General features: G+C 49.6%; 1 protein-coding gene across 1 annotated transcript; it reads right to left on the bottom strand.

The window, feature by feature from the left end:
* Window positions 1-8,112: 8,112 nt before the first annotated feature.
* LOC121166790 (HLA class I histocompatibility antigen, A alpha chain-like) lies at window positions 8,113-17,415 on the bottom strand. The gene is made up of 6 exons (XM_040996077.1): window positions 17,314-17,415; window positions 16,805-17,074; window positions 16,326-16,601; window positions 15,513-15,788; window positions 15,350-15,423; window positions 8,113-8,154 (listed from the first exon to the last, which is right to left on the bottom strand). The coding sequence occupies exons 1-6, from the start codon at window positions 17,384-17,386 to the stop codon at window positions 8,113-8,115; spliced, it is 1,011 nt and encodes a 336-aa protein (XP_040852011.1). The 5' UTR covers window positions 17,387-17,415.
* Window positions 17,416-18,099: the final 684 nt, after the last annotated feature.

The raw sequence follows: 18,099 nt of genomic DNA, 5'->3' as shown, positions 1-18,099 counted from the left end.
AGACCCATCTGACTCTCATTTTGGGGTCACTCTGTGAAGGAAAGGAGAGCTGACCCCAGCTGGTTGGTGTATTTATCTGCCTCCTCAATAAACTTTGCTGCTTAGCAGAGTTGTCTGGGCTATACTTCTTGGAGAGAGGTTCAGGTTGGATGCAGCAATCTCCAAATATTAAAATTCTGGTTTTAATTAATGTATTATTGGGTATTAACAAGATGCAGAATTGGAATACACTTAAGATCTGCTGGTACAAAAAAAAAAGAATGAAAGAAAAAAAGCTGAAATCCGTGTCCGTCTTCTTAACCACCCACTCAAGGATTACTTTGTGGAATAGTGTTGGTCTGTGGACCGTTTCCAAATATCCCACAATGAGATACATACAGAAATGGAGAGTGAGGGTTTCCACTAAAACTCAACCTTACCTTGTCCTGAATGTGCTAGTAGTCAACCACCTGAGCACTTCTCTCACATTTGGATCTGGATAACAAACAAACAAGCAAACAAGAAACCTTGTTCATAAGCTGTTGGTAAACCAAGTTTGAGCACTATGTCATGTAAATGATGATGTTTTACAATCTTTGTGAAAAGTCACATAAAATTGATAAGTGTTACGGATAATCTCTGCAAATATGTGCATATACAATAAAATACTAGAGTTAACATAAGATGTCAATGTACATATAGATTCTCTGTCTTATAAACCTAGGTTTTATTCACTTAATCCTAAGAGAGAGAAGCACGTCCATTCATTTGAGAGTATGAATTGGTGTAAATCAAAGCAGGACTCCAAAATGAACAGAAGGGAGTAAGCTGACAGATGTCACTAATCAGTCACTCACTTGGCTAAACTCAGGTGCCTGCACAATACAGTGATGTTCCAGTCTCGGATGTTCCAGTCTCGGATCACTGTGCCAGGAGTGGAAATGTGTGGTTATTCCTCCTTAACTTTCTAGCCCTAGACAGAAAATCTGTCCTTTAAAGGGAAATTCCCACACTTAGCAGTCCTTGCAGGAGGCAGAGACCATTTTTTTGCCACGAAGGAGGAAAATTTAGTTGCTCCAACATCACTGCAGCTGGCCCCTGCATTAGACTCGGGCTCCAGTGGTTAGATGGCTACATGTCATCCAGTCATATGCCTGGGACAAGGTGACACAAACAGGCTGGCATGTCTAAATGCATTTGGCAAGGGTGGTGTGAGTGATAGCACTGGGATATTTCTCAGAGTATCAGGGATAGCAATTCTAGCCAGAGGCCATGTCCAGCTTCCTGAGGCTGTGGTATGATCAGTTTCATTGGTGCCCAGCAGAGGGTGTCATGGTTCTGGCATAGACCTCCCTGAGATGGACTGGGCATTTTGCTGCTGCCAAGTTCTGTGGCCCTCCTGAATTGAAATCGGACTCCAAAACAAAATATACAAATTCTGTTAGGTTCAAATTAGAAAGATTTACATTCCATTGTTTGATCTCCCAGAAGTGGTAGAAATCCATGTGAGCAGCAGTTTCAAAGAGCAGAATCCCAAGGTTTTCATATGCTGAGCTGAGAACCATGAGCTGAACTTTCTGGTTCTATCCTATGGTAGAGAAGTGACATGGATCTTGCATTGTCATAATTGAGGGTCATATATACTCTTCCCCGGAAACAGGTAACATTTCAATATTACCTGTCCCTAATGATACACATTCTGATCTCTGGCTTCAAAACATTCAGGTGTGGTTGATGCAGTGGCATAGCAAATTAAACCACCACTTTGGAATAGACACTTTACCTAGATGCTGTTAGGACTCCCACAGCTATACCACTTTTGATCAAACTCCCTGCTCATTTTTGTGGGAAAGCAGTGAAAAATGGCATCAGTGTTGGGCTGTTGCACTCTCATGGGAGACCAGGATGAAGCTCCAGGCTCCTGGCTTAGGTCTGGCATGGCCCAGCTATTTAAGCATTTGGGGAATGAACTAGCAGATTGAAGATCTCTCTCTTCCTCTGTGTCTTATTCTTTCTGTAATTCTGCCTCCCAAATTAATAAACAAATCTAAAAATCCTCATTTCCTTAAAAAAATACACAAGTCTCTCCATAAGTCCACTGTGTTAGATGTTGAACACAATAAGAGTCAGTGATTTACTAAGGCCTAGGGGTGAGGCTGGTGCTCAGCCTGGGATGCTGGTCATGGTTGTTGCTACTGAAAGTGTGACCTGCAGACTGGCAGTGTCAGCACCAGCACTGACATGGTTACCAACAGGAAATCTCCTGCTGTACTGTCTCCCCCCTCCAGTGACATCCAGGTGATTCCCGAATCCCCTTGAGATTCCCTGGTCTGCAGCCTTTCCTGAAACAACACCAGAATCATGCAGTCTGCTCCCAGACTGTGGTCTCATCAGGCAGCTCAGCATGAAATGCCCAAGTGTTAGTATCTGTTCCCTGGTTCTCACACAGCCAGTTACTGCATTGGTGACCTCATCAGTTGTCAGGGCTATAATACGTGCTTTTTTATATCCTGTCACCAACCTGTTTTACAACCCAAGCATTTCCTGGAAAATCTCCAGATTGGTCTGACTGCCATCCTCCCCTATGGGAGGGAGGGGCTGAGACCCTGGCCGATCCCCACATGGAGCTGGACACTGGGGTCTGAGTTTGCTCGGTCACTGGGGAGAAAGGGAAAGGGTCCATGGGGTTGTGTGACAGGAAAGGGACAACAGGGAAGGGTCTGGATGAGGGGAGGGTGGGATGGCGGGGCTGAGGTGGGGACATCTGAGAGGTGGCTCCTCGGGGTCCTGCGTCCCTCCGCCTGGCTCCCACTTCCCTGCAGAGTCCTTCTCCTTCTCTATCCGCACTCACCTGCCCGATCTCGATCAGGGCCAGGGATCTGGTGAACAGCAGGAGGAGAGTCTGGGGTGGCTTGAACCCTATCAACAGGTTCTCAGGAGACTCTGAATCAAGTGACTCCATTCTGACTTTCTAAGCAGGGTCTGTTGGTGGTGACTGACTCCTCTGGAAACCTTACATCTAATGGAAGTACGACGTGTTCTCGTGTTGAGTGTCCTGGCAGGAGGAACTCGCTCAGTTCCTGAGAAGGGGAGTGAAATTCCGGGAGAATGGGCCTCCCCACCGCTCAGCTTCTGTAATCCAGTTCAGTCCTCTGATTGAGATCACTAGGGGGAAGCCAGGACTGTGGGCTCGGCCTGCCCCTAGGTCCTCTCCCAGTGCCCAGTCCCCTCCCTGAAGCTGCCCAGGGAATCTGATAGGCTGGAGAGACCCTGACCAGGCCCACCCCACTTCTCTTTTAGGATTTCTCTCCCTGAACTGAGCTGATACTCCTCTGACCCCCAGCCAGACTCTTATAGAAGGAAACTCACTTGCAGAAACTTTAAAGGCAGATTGTTTGCAGTCCTGGGGAGCACAGGGAGAGACACCGAGTTTCCCTCCCCTGGGAAGTCTTATCTAAGAGCCCGTGGAGCCCTGCCTTGCAGTTTCTCAGCCCCATGTGCTGCATAGAGGTGACCCCCTGAATGATCAGAACCCCGTCTGTGACAGAGGGGCACGTGATCCCTTCATACCTCAGAGTGAGCAGTGTCCCAGCCACACTCCCACCGCTCCAGGTGCACTTTCCCAGACAGTGCACCTGTGCCCTGGGTTATCCTCCCCACCTCCAGCTCTGAGACTGTGTGTGAATCTAGAGCACAGTCAGCACGGGGTCCCTCCATGGCCACCATGGATGCAACCCCGGACCCCCAGGGAATGCTGATAACTTGGACACACCGACCCCTGCACTGTGCACACCTGTGACAAAGTGAATGTGTATGTTTTGAGCAGTAACATCTTAGCAACACCAAGCAATAATAAAACAGCACAGTTACAGCAATGCACTGCAGGAACTCTGTGATTTCTGAGTGTGTCATGGTGCTGTTTCTCTCCCTGTGATGGTGTGAGGGGGTACAGGGCTGTGTGATGAGATGGAGTGAGGGGGCGATGGGCTCTGTGGGGGCAGCTGGGCCATTAGGGCAGGACACTGAACACAGGAACACAGTACCACCAGGTCCATCTAACCCTGGAGGCCTCCAGGTGCCTAACGGGGTGCAGTGAGTGCAGTGTAGACAGGCTGGACACAGACAGGACTCACACCCTGTGTGAGACAGACAAATTAGTGAGAGATTTCCTCCAAGCCCTCAGGAGCACAGAGCAGGCAGTGGGTACAAAGGTAAATCCCTGCCCTGGATGCCCCATTCAGTATCAGAGCCTGGTGAGGCCTGGCTCCTCTGCTTGTGCTCCAGCTTCGTGCTGTGCAGCCTGGGAGGCAGCAGGTGGTGGCTCAGGTGCTTGGGTCCCTCCCACCACATGGGAGACCCAGGAGGAGCTGCAGATTCCTGGAACTAGAACTGGCCCCACCTGGCTTTGTTGGCACTTGGGGAGAGAATCAGAAGACAGAGGGCTCTTGCCATCTTTGTGTCACTCTGTGGTAATTATTAAGTTCATAAATAAAAAGGTGTGATTTAATGCTTATGAATTTTTTCTGGAATTCTCCATGTAATGATTTCACAATGACATACAGTGAAACATAGCCAAGTGATAACAATAATGTAAAGTGAAATATAGCCAAGGAATGCTCAGTGTAAGAGTGGGGAAGGAGTGATGCTGTCCAGATAAACCCTGAGGCACAGTGAGCTACTGAGTTTATCAAGTAGAAGCTTCTGCACATTTTAATCATCTCAAGTTTGCTGCTGTGCAATGCAGTCAGTAAGTTCCTCAGCAGTGCTCATGCATTACCTGCTACTTATTGATTTGTTTATTTAATGGAAAGAGAGAAACTAAGAGGGAACAAGGGAGAGAGAGATCTACCTGCTGGTTCACCCCTCATATGACTGTAAGAACCCAGGCTGGGCCAAGTGGAAGTCAAGAGGACAGAACTCAAAGTGTTTCACCATCCCAAGTACTTGAGCCATCACCACGGCCTCCCAGGCGCACAGTAACAGGAACCTGAGTTTGGTAGCGTGCTGTCACTCAAGCTTGGGCATGGACACATGGAAAATAGGCATCCTTCCAACAGCTCAATTGCTGCCTGACACCCTTCCTTTCTGTTTAAATTTTATTGATTTAACACATAAACACACACACACAAAGTGGGAGGAGAGAGAGGAGTGGGGAGGAGGGGCAGAGGAAACCCCTGTCTGGTGTGCTGAAGCAGCGCAGAGGGAGCACAATCCAGGCCTGTGAGGAGGGAGGAGGAACTTGAGCACCTGGGCATCTTTCCCTGCTCTCTCAGCTGCATTAGCAGCAGAAGGGCAGCTGGGAGTCACGCAGGTACTCTGATCTAGGATATTTGGGTTGCAGGTGGCAGCTTAAACTGGTATGCCATAGTGTCTGTCCTTACCCCACCTTTCATATAAATAAATAAATAAATAAACAAATACAAACCTTAAATTGACCCTCCATTTAACTTTAGAGAAACTTCTGAAATGTAAGGCCCCTAAGCACAGGAACTTAGGGCTGTTGGTCAAAGTTGCAATAGAGTCATACCTACTGACAGTAGGCACTCAGATCCTGCATGAATCCGAAAGAGCCAAGGCTCTGTTGCCATGTGGGGCTGCAGGGAGGAGAGGGCCGTGTACTGGCCCTCCACTCCTTTGCTGTGTGGTGACATCAGGGACAGGGTGCCATGCAGATGGAGGTGCAGGAGAGGAGCCAGGATGACAAAGGGGTTGAGAGTAAGTGCACATGGGTCACCGATCTCCTTACAAAGGCTGGTTGTGAGTTTTGGGCAGCTGAGGAGGGAAGGTCCTGAAGGAATAAAAAAGCCCTCTAGAACATTGGTTTCTCTCTTTGTGTGAGCCAGCCTATCCTGGATGACCAGCAGGGGCCACCAAGAGACCACATGGCAGCAAGCAGCCCAATGGTCAGGCTGTGGTGTCAACTCCTGGGTCCCCTGGTGCCACTAAGGAATCTAGAGTTCCCAGAGGCAGAAATTGAAGCTTGACTGCTCCAGTTTCATAATCTCCAAATGAAAAAAAAGAACAGGGCACATTATATAAAGCTGTTGCTTGTGATGCCGTGATCCCATATCAGTGCTGGTTTGTGTCCTTGTGACTCCACTTCTGACCCATCTGCTTATGGCCTGGGAAAGCAGCAGGGCAGAGCCAAAGTCCTTGGGTCTTGCATCCGCATGGGGGACTAGGAAGAAACTCCTGAATCGTGGCTTTGGATCTGCTCAGCTGTGGCTGTGTAGCCATTTGGGGAGTGAACTCTGGCTGTAGTGACTGTGGGGAGTGAACCAGCTGAGGGAAGATTCTTTCTGTCTCTCCTTTCTTTTTTTAAAGTCTATTTTCACAATTCTAAAGAGGTAAGTCCCCAAACTTTATAATTCCTCACTTATTTCTCCAAAAAGATGTAAATAAATAAATAGAATAATAACTAAAGCTTCAGAGTATCAAACCATGTTTAAAAATCCTGAGGGCTAATGTTAAAATATGAATTAATGGAATGTTGGCCAGTTAATCAAAGTTCCAAACTAACATTCAAAATAAGAATCCTATTGCCTTAAGCAAATAATGCAATTTATATTCCCAAAGCATACTTGTCTTACAGATTTTACAAACTGAGGTATAAAGCCATGTTTTACTAGCATTTTTATTAACATGATGAACAATTTCTTCCATAATGGCCATTATACTAAAAAATCCAATAACATTAGCCAACCTGCTGGCATGTTCTATGGACAGATCCCTGGAAAGATTCAGCAAGACATTCCAACTTGCACAAGATGAGGAGTTTGGAGTGTCTAACTAACAAAGGTAATTTTAAGCTTTCTCAGAGATAACTAATGATAATCTTTAAGGAAATTTGACCTTAAATCGTAATACTTCATTTCACTACATTAAGAAGTCGATGTTGTTAACAGATAATCTAAATTATTATTAACAAAAAGGATAATCCTTAATGAGTTTGTGGAGTGAACTGTCAGACCAGCTTCCAGAATGGTACATTAGGTGTACAACATGTAAGTCCAAAAAATATTTCAAACAGTTAATGGAAAACAGGATTAAAGATGTTTATTTTGGTGCAAAAATTAATCTGTGCATAGCTTTTCCATAATATGCATTTTCACTAATTTTGAAGATTCTTCAAATGTATAGATTTTAATTTTTTTACATCAAAATAAACCTACTTTTAACTCCATGTTCCATGAATCATTGAAATATCCTCAAATAAGGTCTTAAAAACAGCTACGTGTTAGGCGAAACCAAGGCTGAATGACGTCATGTTGCCTTCAGTCCCTTTATTTCTAACACACCTACGCCTCCCACTGGCTTTACCACTGTATTCCAATTTCAAAGTTGTATGTTGTACTGATACAATATTATTATTTTTCCACACTATAGACTTATTTCTGCTAAGTTATTCTTACAGTCCATCAGTTTAACTTTGTTTAAACTGCCATTTTAGAACTGTAGATAATATTAAAATTTTTCCAATTATATTCCTCAAATATAGTTCTAAAATATTCAACAAATTAAACTATCAGACAGGTGATCTCTATTCAATTAATATCAATGTTGCAAAGATTCAACTGAGTGAATTTCAGCTATCCTAAAAATGGGGAGTGATCCTCAAGTGTGTGCCTTATGAAATTATCTGATAGTGAAAACAAAAAATAGGAGATACGGTTGCTAAATAATACGTTAACAGGTATACTGAGCAACAAATTCAAACTTTTTTTATTTAACTGACATCTACTTAGTTTTTTATTTAGTTGAGTAGAAAGGCCCAGTTAATCAACTCATTAGACTGGTCAAGGCAAGATGCTTGAATTATATAACATGGCTTAAAAAGCAGTTGATATTATAGTAGTTCTCTGGTAAACACACACACACACACATTGGTAGAGTACTTTGGATATTAGATTTTCCTCTATAGCCTTGTATAATAAGCACTGTTCACAATCTGCAGTATTTTGAAAACTGCATAAATTTGAATGACCAAATTAAAGATGTCTAGTTGAACTCTTTGTAAAGTACTTGGGAGTTTCAGCTATGTTCCCAAACAGACTGATTTTTTTCAAACCATAACAAATTAATATAAAAGCACAGCAGATGTAACAGGTATCTTTGAGAATAAGTCAAATTTACTCAATTTTCTTTTTCAAATATGACTAAGAAAATTAATAATGTCTACATTTAAAAAACAACACTTATTAACTAGATAAATTTAAGATAGGGAGAAAATTATGCAGTATTATTGCACTTTGTGAAATGTGCAGAATTCCAAAATGTGCTAGCACTGAAAATCTATCTTGCATTGAGGTTTCCGAAGAGGTCAACGAGCCAGTGAAAAAAGCATCTGGTCTGTATACACCTTGCTGTCTTTAGTCATATTGCTCTTGTAAAATCCCTTAATGTGAAAGCATTTCCAGTGCCGTGCAGTGGGACTATGATCCCGGACGTGCAAGGCGAGGACCTTAACCACTGCGCCACCGCGCTGGGCCCGAAGGAGATAATTCTTTCCTTCAACAATAAGAAGCTGGGCTCTCCACATGGTCCATACATGCAATGAAGGAATAATGACTGGATATGATCTGTACTACTGTAACAATATGGAGGATTTGGGGCCTGGTGATATGGCCTAGTGGCTAAAGTCCTCGCCTTGAATGCGCTGGAATTGCCTATGGGCGCCGGTTCTAATCCTGACAGCCCAGCTTCCCATCCAGCTCCCTGCTTGTGGCTGGGAAAGCAGTCAAGGATGGCCCAAAGCCCACCTGTGTGGGAGACCTGGAGGAGGTTCCTGGCTCCTGGCTTCAGATTGGCAAAGTACTGGCTGTTGCGCTCACTTGGCGAGTGAATCATCGGACGGAAGATCTTCCTCTCTGTATCTCCTCCTTCTCTCTGTATATCTGACTTTGTAATAGAAATAAATAAATATTTTTAAAAAAACAATATGGAGGAATTCAATGTGGGGGGAAGGCTTGGGAACGGGCTGGAGGGAATCCCGGAACCTGTGAAACTATGTCATAAAATGATATAAAATAAAAATTTTAAAAATTCTCTCCTTCAATTAGGATTTCTGGGTACCACTGGCTGATGACCCGCATGTACTCCTCAAACACCTGCCGATACCCTAAGGAAACAGATCTGAAACTTGAGCAGCGGCCCCGTTGCATACAGTGGTGGCGGGCCCAGGCAGGGAGCAGCCCAGCAGCTGCCACTGCTGGCTTAGCCTGTGTGGGAGGGGAGCAGATCTGTCCTTCCTGTCTGCTGGCCTGACTTCTCCTAGGGGCAGACCCCACCCAGGCCAGGCAGTGGTGGCAGAAAAATCCAGGGTCCCTTGTGATGTGGCCTGAGCTGGGCTGGGATCTCTGCCTGCAGCAGGAGTGGACCAACACCTGAGCTGACCTTAGCCTTGGCTCCCTGTCTTACACTCAGTGTGTTTCTCAGAGCCCCCGAGTGTCCATCTGCAGCCATCATGGGCTGCATCATGTGAAGAGCTCCTGGTGTCTGTCATCAGCAGGAAGCCCACTAGCCTGTAGCCCTTGGTCACCACACCTTCACCTTCTGGGTCAGGATTCCCCTCTGGTCTTGCTGACTGCAGGTGGGGACTGTGTAACCTCAGCCACTCTCTCAGGCTGTCTGAACTCCCAGGGAGTGATAGTGATCTGTCTGAGTGGACACTCTGACTGGTCATGAGCTCAGCAGTCATCAGAGGAGGAAGGGAAAAGAGGGATGTGCATTGTCCTGCTGCAGTTCTGCATCTTATTGGCCCACCACTTGGAGACATGAGGGTGCAGTGCCCTTGGTGCTGTTGTCTCAGGTACTGCCTGAGTGTTAGTTCCTGTGTTAGTTCCTCTGCTTGGGCTGGGAGGGCCCACAGTGGGCACTGGCAGGTGCATGTGTTATGATGCCCCAGGGTATCTGTAGCACTGGGGACTGTGGTGAGGAGCCTCATTCTCACAGGCAGATGAAGGTGAGAGGGAAATCCTCCTCAGCCAGACCCCCCTGCGGAAGGGCTCCAACCCCAGCTGTGAGCACCCTGGGATCCTCACGCACTTACCTCAGATAGATACCCCACTTAACGATATGCTGGGATAGTTTTAGAACAAGCAATTTATTTGAGAGAAGACTGACAAAGGTAGAGTGAGAGAGAGAGGGAGAGAGAGAAGGAGAGACAGGACACAGAAATCTAACCACTGGTTCACTCCACAAATGGCTACAACATGAGGGCTGGGCTGGGCTAAAGCCAGAAGCCCAGAATACATTCTGCGTCTCTCATGCGGGCGAAGCACACAGTACTTGTGCCATCTTTTGCTACTTTCTCAGGCCACTAGCAGGGAGCTGGATTAGTAGAGTAGTCAGTTTCTTATGACCCTTTGTGCTTCTCTGGAATTAGCAGTGAAGTCTCCTTTTATCATTTCTAAAAACAGGTTTATTTATTTTTATTGGAGACTCAGATCTTACAGGAGGAAAAAAAAGGAGAATCAGAGAGAAATATCTTCCATCAGCTGGTTCACTCCCTAAGTGGCCACAATGGCCATAGCTGAGCTGATGTGGAGCCGGGAGCCAGGAGCTTATTCAGTCTCCCACTCAGATGCAGAGTCCCAAGGCTTTGGGCTGTCCTCCTCTGCTTTTCTAGGACTCAATCAGGGAGCTGGCTGGGAAGTGGAGCAGCTAGAACATGAACCAGAGCCCCTATGGGATCCCAGCATGTGTAAGGTGAGGACTTGGCCACTGGGACACCATGCCGTGTCCCAACAGAAGCATTTCTGTCACACCTCAGAGCTGCAAAATCAGCACCCCTAGGCATCTCTAATGTAAAAATCAGAAGCAGTGGGGTAGCAATCCTGATGCAGACTTGGGGCCAGAGTCAGGTCAGGGATATGAGCTGTGCCCTCTATGCCCAGCAGCAGGGCTGTGGTTCCTCAGATGCAGGGTTAGGACCACCCAGGGTGAGGCCATGGATTCTGCTCCTGACTTTGCAGCCTCAACCAGGTCCTCTGCCTTCTGTCAGACCCATGTCACATAGACAGGTGCAGTGTATACTGGCAACTCCTGGATTTCACTGTGGGCTCCAAGGAGTGAGAATACATGCTCTGCACCATGTGAGGCAGCAGGATCCAGGGAGATCCTGGGAGGTTGTGTGTGCTCAGCTGTGGCCGCTTCCTGAACTTTCCTCCTGGGCTGCCCCAGCAGGAGAGAGGACACTGTATGTCTCCAATGTCCTTGGTTGGCATTGACCACCTGTGTCCTTTATTTTTCCATAGGGTGGAGACACAGCTTGGGACGCCCAGTCCCATCTCAGTGCTCTGTTGGAGTCCTGGCTCCACTTTCGGCCCAGTGTCCACCCAGTACATGCCCTGGGAGGCAGAGGATGATGCACAAGGATAGCTGGACTGAGTTCTGGGCTCTGGGCTATGGCTTGCCCTAGTCCCAGCTCTGTGGGTAATTGGGGAAATGAGCCAGGAGATGGGGGGAGCACTCTCCTTTTCACAAAGATGACAGAAATCTTCAAATAAATAAACATAATTTTCTGACACCTCCCTCATCTTGTGGTGCTCTCTGCCCATGACCCAATGGTTTCCAGTGTGGGTGACAGTGAGGTTGATTGTGGGGCTCTCAGAGAACACAGGCGTGGCGCCTTTGATCTTTGCTGTGCCCTGTCCAGATGTGAACACTGGGAGCTGAAACATCACTAGCTGAGCCTGCGGTGACTGCCCCTCCCCCCTGACATCCCAGCTAAACAGGAAGGTGCCCGGTGAGGGTGGGGCCGCCCTGGGAACCATACAGCTGACTTTGATTTGGAACTCCCTGCCCTACCGAGCATCTTGATGGTCCTGCCCAGCACAACAGCCTGGGGACAGTGAGAGGTTGGAGCAGGTGTGGTTCACAACTGGCGGCGTGTGTGTCCCACCTTGTGAGCCTGCATGATCCTAAGTAAAATTGGGTCGCCTACACCCAGGTGTCTGCCAGAGTGGCCCCTCACTGTGTGGTGTCCAGGGCCCAGATGTGCCATTATGACTGTCCTTCAGGGGAGGCTGAGGACCAGGTTGGAATCCTATTTCCCCTCCGGCTGCTGAGTATTTTCTGGGGGTGGTGTGTCACGACCACCTGAGCCACATGCAGATCTGGCCAATCCAGGCTGTCCAGCCTCCTAGTGACCATGGGATGCCCTCAGCAAATCTGAAGTTCCAGGTTCTCACAGTGATCTCAGCCTTGCATGGCTAGATTATGGCTTTGGTGCCTCCACTTAGCCCTGCAGGTCCAGGGCTTGGTCCTGCACACACTCTCATCACAGCCACTCACTCTCTGAGTACCCCATCTCTGCTCCTGACTGCAAAATTAGCACTCCTTAAGTTGAACACTACAGGAAATGGGCTTGTAGCTAAAAGCACTTGGTCTAATGGGACTCATTGGCATCCTGTTGTTTGGTTAATGTGCTTTGGGGAAAGACTATATAAGGGGTAATAAAGAGAGGCTGAGAGAGACTTCCACCATCACTGGTCTCTTGTGGGTGCCTCATCCCCCAGACCCTCGCCATGTCCATGTTACTGGCTCTACTGGCCGGAGCAGTCTCCCACACAGATATTTCTGTTCAGCCGCTGAATCATGGTAACTACCAGCCCCGCAGTGTCACTCAATTCTCACCGACATCCTGGCTCCCACTGCTAATGCACTGAAAACCTGGGTGGCCCCTCTTAGAATTCACCTTCTCAGGTTGCCCTTCTCTCACGATGCTACCTGCACTGGTATAGCCTAAAGCCCATGGTATGCTCCTTCACTCTTTGTTCTCATTCCCTGGATGCAGTCCACAGGGAGTGCTGTGCATCCATCTGCAGAAAGATCCAGAACCTCATCTCTCCAACTCTGCCCATGCCCATACTCACATAGTGAATGACATCCTGCCTGGACACAGCAGGAACTCCTACAGCTTTGTCTCCAGCCTCACAGTCTCTCAGCCCTGTCCTCACACAGCAGCCAGGGTGGTCCCTGGACAGGAGAAGGTGCACACATGTCTCTCCTCTGCTTGGAGCTGTCTTGTGGCTGCCACCTCACTCAGAACCAGGACTGAGCCTTCCAGTGTGCGTGAGGCCTGCTGGACGATGGTGCCCTGACACAGCCTTCCTGATGGTTCCCTGCTCTGTGTGCAGACTTGTTCCTGCCCAGGGTATTTGCACTGGTCGCCCCGTTCAAGCAAAGCACCTGCTCAGACACTTTGCTGGTGTCCTTCCAATCTTCCTCAGGGTCACCTTCTCAGTGCAATGCATGCTGACCATGGTGGTGAGACAGCCACTGCCTCAGCCGTCACACCCACTCTGGACCAACTTGCCCAGCACTGGGTCTCACCTACAGCAGGATGACCTGAGTGATGAGCGTGTTGCATCTGCCCCTTCCAGACCTGATATCTTCATTAGTGGAGCCCGAGACAGAGGTTGCCTGTAGCTGCTGCAGAGCGGCGTCCTCTTCCACTTGTGTCCATGCAGCCTGTGCTTTCTCACAAGTGTCCTCTGTTGTCTTGCCCTCCTTCCCTCCCTCCCACACTGCCTCCTGCACACACAGAGGTGAAGGCCACCAGAGCTCACACACAGGAAGAGCAGGTGCAATCAGTCAACAATACTAAGGAACAGAATGAACACAGAAAGACAGGAGCAAGTGCTGAATGTAAGCCTGAGCTTTGACTGTCTTGGCCTCGGGCAGCATCCACTGTTTGGGTCCATGAGATAGGGCAGGCTGGCTTCTGTGAGTCCTGTGATGGCAAGTGTTGGTGGGCACATCTTACTAGAGAGATCAGGACACTGAGGCAGCTGGGTCAGGTCATAGGTGACAATGGCAAAGCCTGATGGACTGAGCACAGACTGGGGACAGCCCCGTACTCATGCAGGGCCTCACAGCCTCTCCTGTCCCTTCCTGCAGCCAACTCAACACAGCAAACACATGCCTTCTGGAAGGTTCATGGTGCTTCTTTATTTTTAATATTTTTAATTAAAAAATATTTATTTGTTTTTATTACAAATTCAGATATACAGAGAGGAGGAGAGACAGAGAGGAAGATCTTATGTCCACTGATTCATTTCTCAAGTGACCACAATTATCGAAACTGAGCCAATCTGAAGCTAGGAGCCAGGATCATCTTCCAGGTCTCATACATGGGTGCAGAGTCCCAAGATCTTTTGCTGTCCTCGACTGCTTTCCCAGGCCACATGTAGGGAGCTGGATGGGAAGCTGGGCTGCTGGGATAGAACCGGGGCCCATGTGGGATCCCGGCACGTTCAAGACAAGGACTTTAGCCACTAGGCCACACTGCCGGCCCCATGGTGCTTCTTTAATTATTATTTATCTTTATTGGAAAGACAGATTTTTTAAAAAAAACTACATTTATTTCATTTTATACAAAGTTGTATAGGCTCTGGGATTCTCCCAACCCCTCAAATTCAACAGTTTCATTGGGAAACCATTGCTGGTCTGAAAGTAGGGCTGGCAAAATATCATCAGGAGGGTGGGGCTTTTTGAAGACACAAGGATGAGGACTTGAGCAAGGTTCTATCCCTCTGTCTGATACAAAGCAATTGTCTCATGCTATAAAAACAAGGTGACAAATTCAGGTCACTGCACACGGAAACAGGGACAGCTCAGCACACATGAAAATGTGCAAATGCAAGTAATCCCCCAGCCCCTCAGTTTCCCCTCAGAACCACCCAATTTCCCCTATAGACCCTTTAGGTCTCCCCTTTCAAGCTGTGAGAGAGCAGTCAGAGCCCTGGGCACTGTCCCCACCTGGGAGAACCAATCAGGACTTGGTGAGAGCCCTGGGTGTGTGGCTGAGGGAGGAGCTAAGGGTTGGTGGGGCAGCCTCCCCATGGGCATGTGACCATGGCAAGTGTCCTGGGACTCCCCCACCCCCAAAAACACCCCAGTGCCTATCTGCAGCCTTGGTGTAGCTCCTTCCTTTCCTACCTGGGAGAGAAAACAAGTAGTGAGAGGCAGGGAGAAGGCAGGGTCTGAGGACCTGCCTAGAGGAAACCCAGAGGACTGGGTCATTTCATAGAGATTCCAGAACTGTGGCTACAGAACCAGGAAAGGATGAGGAGGTGCCTGTCCTAGAGGTGTGTCCTCAGCTGGGACCTCCCCCTGAAAAGGATTGCTGGAACTCAGGTCCTGGTGATTAGAGTCATCCTCATGGAGTATTCATCCCAAACTTCACTTGTGTTTCATACTAGAGCCAGTGTGTTGCACATTGGGCCAGGCTGTGGGTGCAGTTGTGTGTGCATGGTGCTTCCCAGGAATGGGGTGACAGATATTCTCCCTGTGGGACAGAGGACTCAGACCCAGCCCTCACCCTGCCCTACCTGAGCATTTCATATCGTCACAGCAGCAACCAAACTCCAATGAGCACAGCTGCCAGGAGAACCAGGCCAGCGATGACTCCCCACACGGGCACCGTGGGGTGAGGAGGCTCTGAGAGGGGAAGGAAGGGTGAGGGGCTCTGACACCCTGGTTTCGGACCCAACCCTGCTGAAGGCTCTGCCAGTTTCTGTCCTTCTTACCCCAACTCAGGGTGATGGGCTCAGGCAGCCCCTCATGCTCCACCTGGCACGTGTATCTCTGCTCCTCTCCAGAAGGCACCAGCACAGCTGCCCACTTCTGGAAGGTTCCATCCCCCGCAGGCCTGGTTTCTACCATCTCCAGGTCCTGGGTCAGGTCTTCCCCATCTCGTTGCCAGGTGAGTGTGATGTCCTTGGGGTAGAAGCCGAGGGCCCAGCACCTCAGGGTGGCCTTCTGGTCAGAGACTGGGTGGTGGGTCACATGTGCTGTGGGTGGGTCTGAGGGAAAATTTGGACAATTCAGGCCTTTAATGTTCTTCATGTGCCACCAAAGCTGCACTTAGTGTCCATCCTTAGAATAGACAGGAGGACTGGGGTGAGGGAGCATTGCAAGCTCAGACCTGGCCTGGATAAAGACAATGGGATCATCTGTTGTCTGCAAAGATATAGGATCAGGTATGGTTCAGGCTGGGAGGACCCGGGTCTCTGAAGGGATTAACGGGATGTGGTTTAAGTGGAGGCAGAGACTGAGAACCCTGAATCTTCCCAGTGCATTGGCTTGAGGTTGAGGACAGGCCTGGGAGGGGTCACAGCTCACAGGACCCAGCGGGAGTCCAGGGCACCAAGAGGATTCCTTTCAGAATCTTCTATGCCTGTACAACCCAGGTCCCTCTTCTATACTGAGGGAAGGGAGGACATCCAAGCTGTAACTGTAAGGAGAGAGGGACATAGTCCTGGGTCCCACTTTCCTCCCCTCCTCCACAGCCCCAGCCCTAGGGGAGGTGGGTGAGGGCTGGCCCCACTAGCCTTGCACACCTGTGCGTTGTAGCGTCTCCTTCCCCAATTCCAGGAATCTGCGCAGAGACTTCACACACTCCCCCTCCAGATAGGCTCTGATGTCCTCAGCATGACTTCTAGTCTCCCACTTGTGCTTGCTGATCTGAGCTGCTGCGTCAGCTGCAGTCCAGGTGCGCAGGTCCTCATTTAGGGCAATGTAGTCAGCGCCATCATAAGCCCACTGCCAGTACCCGAGGAGGAGGCGTCCATCTGCCCCTACTTCGCAGCCGTACAGCTTCTGGAGTGTGTGAGACTATCGCCGCCCGCGGTCAGCCCCGCCCTCGCAGCTCCGCCCCCGCCCTCACCGACCCGCTTGGATTTCAGTGGAAACCGAAAATGAAACCTGCGGGCTCTTCCCGCCAAAGGTTTCTTGGTGCGCGCAGTCTCGGGGTGGGGGGACCTCGGCCCCGGGGACCCGGAGCGTCCTGGGCGCACGTGGGGAGGGTCGGGTCACTCACCGGCTTCGCTCTGGTTGTAGTAGCTGCGCAGGGTGTTCAGGTACACAATGTTAGAGCGTGTCGCTTCTTTACCACGCTGTGTGTGGTTGTCCACGTACTCCTGCTCCACTTGCTGCATCCACGGCGCCCTCGGTTCTGCCTTCGGGTTCTCAGCGTCGCTGTCGAAGCGCCCGAACTGCGTGTCGTCCACGTAGCCCACGGCGATTAAGCGGGGCTTCCCGAGGCCGGGCCGGGACACGCCGGTGATGAAATACATCAGGGAGTGGGAGCCTGGGGGAGAGAGGGGCTGAAACCAGGGACGACCCCCAGACCCCCATCCGGAATCATACTCCGGGTCTAAGTTCGCTTGGGGCGGCAGGGAAGGAAGAGTCCTTCGGCTTGCTAAACAGTAAAGTTACCATGGGGAAGGTAAGGGCGGGACTGAGGCGGCTCCCCGGGGTCCTGTGTCCCCTCCGCGCTCCCCTCGCTCCTGCCCCGCAGAGCCCGTCTCCCTCCCGACCCGCACTCACCCGCCCGGGTCTCGGTCAGGGCCAGGGCCCCCGCGAGCAGCAGCAGGAGGGTCCTGGGTAGCAGGGACCTCATTTTTGCAGTTAAGTTGACTCTGATTATGGGCGTTCCCGCGATGAGGGGGGAAAATTTTCAAGCAGCAGGTTGGCTCCTCTGGAAGCCGCTTGCTCAATAGGAGTGCGAGTTATGTCCTCATCACGTGTATCCGGGCCGAAGGAGCTCACTAAGGCTGTGAGAGGGGTAGTGACCCTGGAGGAGGTGGGGACTCCCCTGCACTTGTTTCCCTGGCCCAGACCCGCCCTGGGACTGAGACCCTGAGGGCCAGGCGGGTACCAGGGACTGTGCCCTGACCCTGTGCCCGGCTGCCCAGGCCTGTGTGATGTCCCCTCCTGAGGATAGGCCCGGGGCTGGCTGAGGGATCCTGAGAGACCTGATCAGGTTGTGCCCATTTCTATTTGCCTATTTTTATGATTATTTATGCCTAGGCCTGTGCGTGTTTTATTGTTCAACTTGATCCACATCAGGAGTACATTAGATGTCAGGCAGCCCCGCAGGATGCATTAAATGCTGCATGCTGGGATCCCAGTGAAGCTCTGTGGACATTTCTGTAAAAACCAGGACACAGACCACGGAGTTCAGGACTCTGGGCACCTGCTGCTTTAGAGTCTTGAACTCTGGGGCCCTGTCCTCACCTCCTTTCAGCACTCCCCCTGTCATTTTCTCTTCTCCCTGTGGTCCCCTTGTAAGGAGTGATTCTAACATTCCTCCTTGGACCCGGCTCATTTTTC

Source organism: Ochotona curzoniae, unplaced genomic scaffold, assembly GCF_017591425.1.
Source record: "Ochotona curzoniae isolate NIBS_2020 unplaced genomic scaffold, NIBS_Ocur_1.0 patch23, whole genome shotgun sequence".
Lineage (NCBI taxonomy): Eukaryota > Metazoa > Chordata > Mammalia > Lagomorpha > Ochotonidae > Ochotona > Ochotona curzoniae.
Note: the sequence above shows the minus strand (reverse complement) of the source record. Positions and strands in the feature narration are given on the sequence as shown.

Excerpts from the sequence above, each read along its gene's own strand:
- LOC121166790 (XM_040996077.1), bottom strand. The coding sequence starts at position 17,386 with ATGAGGTCCCTGCTACCCAGGACCCTCCTGCTGCTGCTCGCGGGGGCC. Across the intron at positions 17,075-17,313 it reads CCTGACCGAGACCCGGGCGG|GCTCCCACTCCCTGATGTAT; the intron begins GTGAGTGCGGGT and ends TCTCTCCCCCAG. Across the intron at positions 16,602-16,804 it reads CTACAACCAGAGCGAAGCCG|AGTCTCACACACTCCAGAAG; the intron begins GTGAGTGACCCG and ends GCGGGCGGCGAT.